General features: G+C 38.0%; 1 protein-coding gene and 1 long non-coding RNA gene across 2 annotated transcripts in view; one reads left to right on the forward strand and one right to left on the reverse strand.

The window, feature by feature from the left end:
* Positions 1 to 6,825, forward strand: part of ak5 (adenylate kinase 5) — a 36,801-nt gene that overhangs the window by 23,076 nt on the left and 6,900 nt on the right. Inside the window, exons 8-10 of the mRNA XM_089007435.1 lie at positions 3,215 to 3,288; positions 5,887 to 5,932; positions 6,519 to 6,563. Of these exons, the coding sequence (XP_088863561.1) occupies positions 3,215 to 3,288; positions 5,887 to 5,932; positions 6,519 to 6,563 (165 nt within the window). The remainder of the gene's footprint in view (positions 1 to 3,214; positions 3,289 to 5,886; positions 5,933 to 6,518; positions 6,564 to 6,825) is intronic.
* LOC148891272 (uncharacterized) overlaps positions 1 to 6,825 on the reverse strand; it is a 32,905-nt gene that overhangs the window by 20,541 nt on the left and 5,539 nt on the right. Inside the window, exon 5 of the long non-coding RNA XR_016116359.1 lies at positions 4,694 to 4,760. This is a non-coding gene — a long non-coding RNA (uncharacterized LOC148891272). The remainder of the gene's footprint in view (positions 1 to 4,693; positions 4,761 to 6,825) is intronic.

Raw genomic sequence — 6,825 nt, forward strand, 5'->3', positions numbered from 1 at the left:
AGAGTTGTGAGTTTATCAGAAAGCAAGGTGAGATAACACAAAAAAAAAAAAATCTCCCTGGTTACGGCGCTAGTCGGCATGGCAACCGGCATTGCGGGGCTAGCTAAGCTTTGTGAGAGGCGCACAATCATTCAGGTCAGATGACGGCTACTTCGCCATTGGTTGTGTAAGGCGGCGTTGTGAATGCGTTTTGGGGGGGGGGGGGGTGCATGTTTGTCTGTAAATCTATCCCAGCAGGCCTTTAAGCCCTGCCTCAATTGGTCATGGGGGGGGGGGGGATCAAATGGATACGCCAATTAGATGCAAATAAGAAGCGTGTGTCTCAGTTAATCGATGCGACGGGTCACGCAAACTGTTGAGTCCATTGGAAGTCTTTTGCGAACCAAAACAGCAGCACCGAACAAGTTCATCGATCAACCTCAGTCGGATGGTTGGGTGCCGATAAAGCGCTGGCCATGGCCTCTGGCAATTTTTTTCCCTATCACAAGGGGGCAGCATTTCCCTTTTTTCATGTTAGCGCTTTGTTACAGCTTCACCTGTTGGTCAAGTGCTATATAAACCAACACGTATGTATTGTGTTGTATTTTGCAGTCGCCCCATTTCAAGCTCAGATAACTCCAGGCCCATATAACTTAGGAATTAACTATTTACTATTAACTTTTCTGATAAAAGAAGAGAATCGAAGGTTTCTTATGCTGCATTGAATGTTTATGCAGCCCTAAAAGTCAATATTCTGTGGGTCCTGCAATTTGAGTGAAAATGACAAAAACCCTGGCACTGGAGTGGACACATTTTTGCACATTGTCTGGCAGTCAATGAGTTAAAATAGTTTTGTACAAAGGTATGTAAATGCGGATTCTGTATATTGTTATTTTATTAATCCCTTAATAATACTACTAATAATACTAATACTAATAAAAAAAATATATATAATAATAATGATGATGATGAGAATAACAATAATAATAATAATAATAATAATAATACATTTAATTTACAAGCACCTTTTAAATGACCCAAGGACACTTTACAATTAAAAGAAAATACTCACCAGAACAATAAAACCATAAATAAAATGATAAATAATAAAAGAGCTGATTAAACTAAACTGGGAATGCAATTTTAAACAGATGGACCAGACTGCCGACTCAATTGTATTGTTTTGTTATTTTCAGAAATTGAATTGCACTTTGCCCCCCCAAGCATGCTAGCTAGCGCCGATACGTCTTTTGCGCAATATCTTGAATAGCAATTTGTCGGTGCAGATGAAGATCCGCTCAGCGACTGTAGTTTATTTATTTATTTATTCGTCCCTGAGTGTTTCAAAAAGTGACTCGATATTCTCTAATCGCGTCACCCCCCCAAAAAATTATTAAAATCTGGGTGCCAATGACGACAGAAAGAATGAGTAGGAGGGTATGCGTCACATCAGCGACGTCAGGACGGCAAATGTCAGCTGGTTCCGAGCAGACGGAGGAAGAGAAGTTGTCAACGCAAGTCACAGCGCGGCATCAAAGTGCCGACGTTGTTTCCTCAGAAAACTGAGAGGACGTCAATTTGTTGTATGGGGACAGACAGCTCTGATAACATAGCAGAGGAAACTGCAAAGAAAAATAAATCATGATTCACTGTAAACTGTAAACGTCCAAGATTACGTCTAATGAAGGATTTAGGACATCAATGAACAATAAGAATCTTTGAGTAAGCCCCTGCAGTTTAGGTTTTTAAAGGACAACCGACGTCACTTATTTGTTTTTTAACTGACATCAGAAAAACGTTTTATAGCATCTAAAATACCCAAAACACGCAGTATGATATTTTTAGTCAAATGCAAAACACCAATAAAAATCACTTAAAGTGTCCAAAATCTGCAAAAAATTGAGCTGCGAATTGGGCATTTTTAGAAAGTCCCGCCCCCAGTTCGTGACGCCACGCCAAGACATTTTGCATTGCTGGAGAATCAAAACAATGGCTTCAGATTCGGAGAATATGCTTTCTTGTTACACATCCAGTTATGAATATGATTCAAATAGTTCTGAAGAGGAAAGCATACATGTTTGCAATCGATTAAATAATTTATTTGTGCCATTTTGAGGCAATATTGGGGGGACATTTCTCACCCAAAAAAAGAGGCACAAAATGGCGACCTCCTGTGGCCACCTCCGTTTCCACAGGCGGATAAATTCCTTCTTATATGGCGCTTGGACGTCCTCTTCTGGCCTTCTGGCGGCTTTTGGGTGCAAGACGAGGTCCCCAGACCAAACAAGGACAGCAAAATACATTGACGTGATAGAAGGACCGCTAGAATGCGTCTTTTATACGGTCAAGGGCGGTCCTTTAGTGACGTCACGTACGGACTCGTCACCAACTCCAAAACAAGACTTCCTGAATATTCAGCGTGAGTCTTAAAACGTAAAATATAGCTATATGCGGTGGAATCTTTGTAAAATACGCTCAGTAGAAGTCATTTGAAGCCATTTTACAAATTATGGACACAACTTGTCCGGAGATGTCGGTTGTCCTTTAATTAAATTCAAATATTGAGTTTTTTTGGTCTTTTGACTTTGGTTTATGTCGACTTTAGTAAGAAATATTGCCAAATTGCCAAACGAATGTTCGTTTGGCAATTTGCATACTCAGCACGGCAGCCAATCAGAAGCCTGTTTCGTGCTTCGGACGGTACCGTGACTGTAAAGTGTACTTGAGAGTTTTGAAAGCTGCTTAGAAAGAGGAGTCCACGTGGCTTTGAGCAAACAATGCAACGCAAAGATTGCATTTTGCACCATGATGACAAACGACAACTGGAGCAAAATCTTCAGCAAGAGATATTTACCATAAATTAAGCAAGGGAGCATTTGTGGTAGCAACTTCCTTAATTTAAAAAAAATCCTTTATACTTCGCAATAATGTATATGTATGTATATGTATAATACAAATATATAAATATATATAATACATTATATAAATATAAATGGCAAAAAAACCCTGGCACTGAAGTGGACATATTTGTGCACATGGTCTGGCACTGAATGAGTTTTAATGAATGGGATGAAAAATGTCAAAGGGAAGCGTTACTTTGAAAACATTTCCCCCATTTCGCAACTGCACATTCTTTAATAAGGTCACAAATTTGCCTGAGTAGTTTCATGGGGACGACAGGAACTTTTTGGTCCCATGCGGTAGGACACACCAGTTCTAATTTTGTCACCCGCAGCTCCAAGTGAAACGGATCTCAGTCTGTGGCCTGAATGCAACATCATCGGCGACATTGCTGGAAAAACCGAGGAGGTAAGGTGGTTCTCACTATCCCAAAAAGAGCCAATTTTGTTTTCAACATTCATTGATTGGGAAAAAAAAAATGTGGGGCTATTTTTTGGGGGGCGAGGGGGGGGCTAACCTTGTAATAATCAAAAACAAAACGTCCACATCAGAGACAACATTGCATCTATAAAATGTCTTAAGTTTGGTCTTAAATTAGAATCTTCAAAAAAAAAAAATCAGCAGCAAAAACATCTTAAGTCCCGCAAGACACCTTAGCAATTTTTTACTACCTGATCCTTTCTACGACAGACGCTCCCCAACTTATGAACGAATTCACCTTACGAGCGGTCGTTCATAAGTTGAATTTGTTCATAAGTTGCCTCAGTTCTATATTTTGTATGGAATGTATGTTTAAGTCTTATATAAGTATGTTTAAAGGATAACCGACATCACTTTTTTGTTTCCTAACTGACATCAGAAAAACGTTTTATAGCATCTAAAATACCCAAAACACATAGTGTGATATTTTTAGTCAAACGCAAAACACCAATAAAAATGACTTAAAGTGTGCTGAAACTGAAAAAAAATGAAACCAGAAGTGGCCAGTTTCAGAAGGTCCCGCCCACTTGTTCGTGGTGTCACCCCTAGATGTCTTGCCTTGCTGGAGAATCAAAACAATGGCGTCAGATTCGGAGAATATGCTTTCTTGTTAAACAGGCTGATTAATTCCTTACATGGAGCTTTGTCGCCATCTCCTCTTTTTGGTGCGACACGTAGTTTACAGACCAAACAAAGTACAGAAAAATGCATTGACGTGATGGAAGGACTGCTACAATGTGTCCTTTTTTCGGTCAGGGGCGTTTCTTCAGTGACGTAACGTGAGGACTCGTCACCAACTCAAAAACAAGACTTCCGGAATATTCAGCACGAGTCTTAAAACGTCAAATATAGCCATATGTGGTGGAATCTTTGTAAAATACGCTCAGTAGAAGTCATTTGAAGCCATTTTACAAATTATGGACACAACTTGTCCGGAGACGTCTGTTGTCCTTTAAGGCTTGTATAAGTAACCTGTATTGGTTTGTACTGAAATATAAACATTTAACGAAATATATGCTCTATAAAGATATGTACATGTACAACTGGAGAAAATACTACATGTGTTACAACAAAAATGTTCGTATGTATCGTTGTTCGTAACTCGAATGTTCATAAGTAGGGGAGCACCTGTATTTTTGTGACTGCTTTATTTCCTGTATATGATAGTTGTCCATGTTAAGCGCTTTGTTCCAGCTTCAGCGGTTGGTAAAGCGCTATATAAATCAATATGTATTGTATTGTATTGCATTGTACTGTATTTGACAAGTTAGCCAAAAAGATGTTGAAGTCTTCAACGTATCTTCCATATAATGATGAAGCTTGAAGCACTCACCTTTGGTTGCAATTGCTCGGCAGCTCCCCGATGTGCATTCGGCGGCTGCGTAAACAACATCCAGCATCTGTTAAATAAACAATTAAATCAATATGAGACGAGAAAAAAAACAGTTAGCGATGCAATGTTTGCGGGCTCACTTTTCACACTGTTTTTTTTTTCAATCTTCGTGGGAGGTGAGACGAAAAGAGGGAGGTGATATTTGTCTCTACAGGCGCTCGTCGAAGTAATATAATCGCTTGTTTATAGGCTTTAAATATGATAAAGAGGTATCGTTTTATCTGGTGGCCTTTTTGTTAGCCTACCTATGGTGGTTTGCTGTTTTGTATTGTTTGTTCGTATACGGCTAAATCGACTATCTGGAGACCAAGTGAATCTGCAAAATTTTGTTTTATGTTTCCTTGGACAACTTCATCTGAGAGTGGTAGTGTATAATATTAATATTAATATTAATATTAATATTAATTACTATTGTTATTATTATTATTATTATTATTATTAATAATTATTATTAATAATAATAATAATAAGCGCCTTTCAAAGCTCTCAAGGACACTTCAGTCACAGACAAGCATAGGTACTATAATAAATACAATATAATCAAATACAATAATACAAAATAATAATAATAATAATAATACATTTCATGTATAAGCGCCTTTCAAAACTCTCAAGGTCACTTTCCTGTCACAGGATCAGTTTTTCTGAGGATGAGCAGCGGCAGCCACACGCGTCAGCGTTCACTCAACCCGGAAGTAACTCAAAAAGATAGAAAGCGAGCTAGCTAGCTAATAGAAAGCTACTGATAATAAAACATTGTATTTATAAGCGCCTTTCAAAACTCTCAAGAACATAGCTAATAGCTAGCTCGCTAGCTAGCTATATAGCTAATAGCTAGCTAGCTTTACATTATACTACTTAGCACATTCAACTAGCTAGCTAATAGACATCTACTAATAATAATACATTGTATTTATAAGCACCTTTCAAAACTCTCAAGGAGATATCTGATAGCGTGCTAGCTAGATAGCTATATAGCTAATAGCATGATACTTCTTTTTATAAGAAGAATACTTCATTCTCTGCCCAAAAAAAATCTCTGAATAATGTTGTTTCACTCCAACACTCCAACTCGAGGAACAAGAAACCTGCAAAAACGACATCCGTACCACATTCTTCTCGTATGTGTTTAGGATGAAGAGGAAGAAGAGCTGGTGTACACCGAAGGAAGTGAAGAAAGTGAGTTGAAGATGAGGATTTTTAACTCATTCACTGCCATCCCCGAATGTATTCGGAAATTGAAAATATGACGTGGAGCGCCATTCCCGAATTTGTTCGGGTTTTGGTTTTTCTTGTTAGGGTATCCATAAAGTGCTGATCAGACCTCTGGCATTGTGTTTTCCCTTCCACAAGGGAGCATTTCCCTTTATTCTATATTAGTGCTTTGTACCAGCTTCAGCTGTTGTTAAAGCGCTATATAAATCAATATGTATGTGTTGCATTGCATTGTAATTTGTACAGCCACCATCATTTCAAGCTCATATAACTCCAGACCCATTTAATTTAGGAATTAACTCTCATGAAAGAAGATAGTCTAAGGTTTCTTACGCTGCATTGAATGTTTCTGTAGTCCTAAAACTCAACATTCTGTTGGTCCTAAAATTTGAGTGAAAATGACAAAAACCCTGGCACTGGAGTGGACATATTTTTGCACGTCTGACAGTGAATGAGTTAAAATATTCACCGCCCTTGAATGGCTTCAGGCATTAAATATTGCCATATGATGCGCTATTAAGTAAACCTTGCTTTGTTTTCCTCTTGACAGGTTTTTGCACATCGCCAAAAAAGCCGAAGGTCATCTTTTTAATGGGTACGTGCATACACTTGCGCGCACTCCACAACGTGTAGCCGAGCTCATTAATCGAAGTGAACTTTTCAATCTTTGAGTATTATATATACACACACACACATATATAAATAAATAAAGGTTTTCTGATTCTGATATACAGTAAAGTCTTGTTATATCGATATTCAAGGGAGTCCGAAAAAATATCGATATAACCGGGACTATCGATATAACGAGACTTTACTATATATATATATATATATATATATATATATATATATATATA

Source organism: Hippocampus bargibanti, linkage group LG11, assembly GCF_051943395.1.
Source record: "Hippocampus bargibanti isolate YZ-2025 linkage group LG11, ASM5194339v1, whole genome shotgun sequence".
NCBI classification, from domain to species: domain Eukaryota; kingdom Metazoa; phylum Chordata; class Actinopteri; order Syngnathiformes; family Syngnathidae; genus Hippocampus; species Hippocampus bargibanti.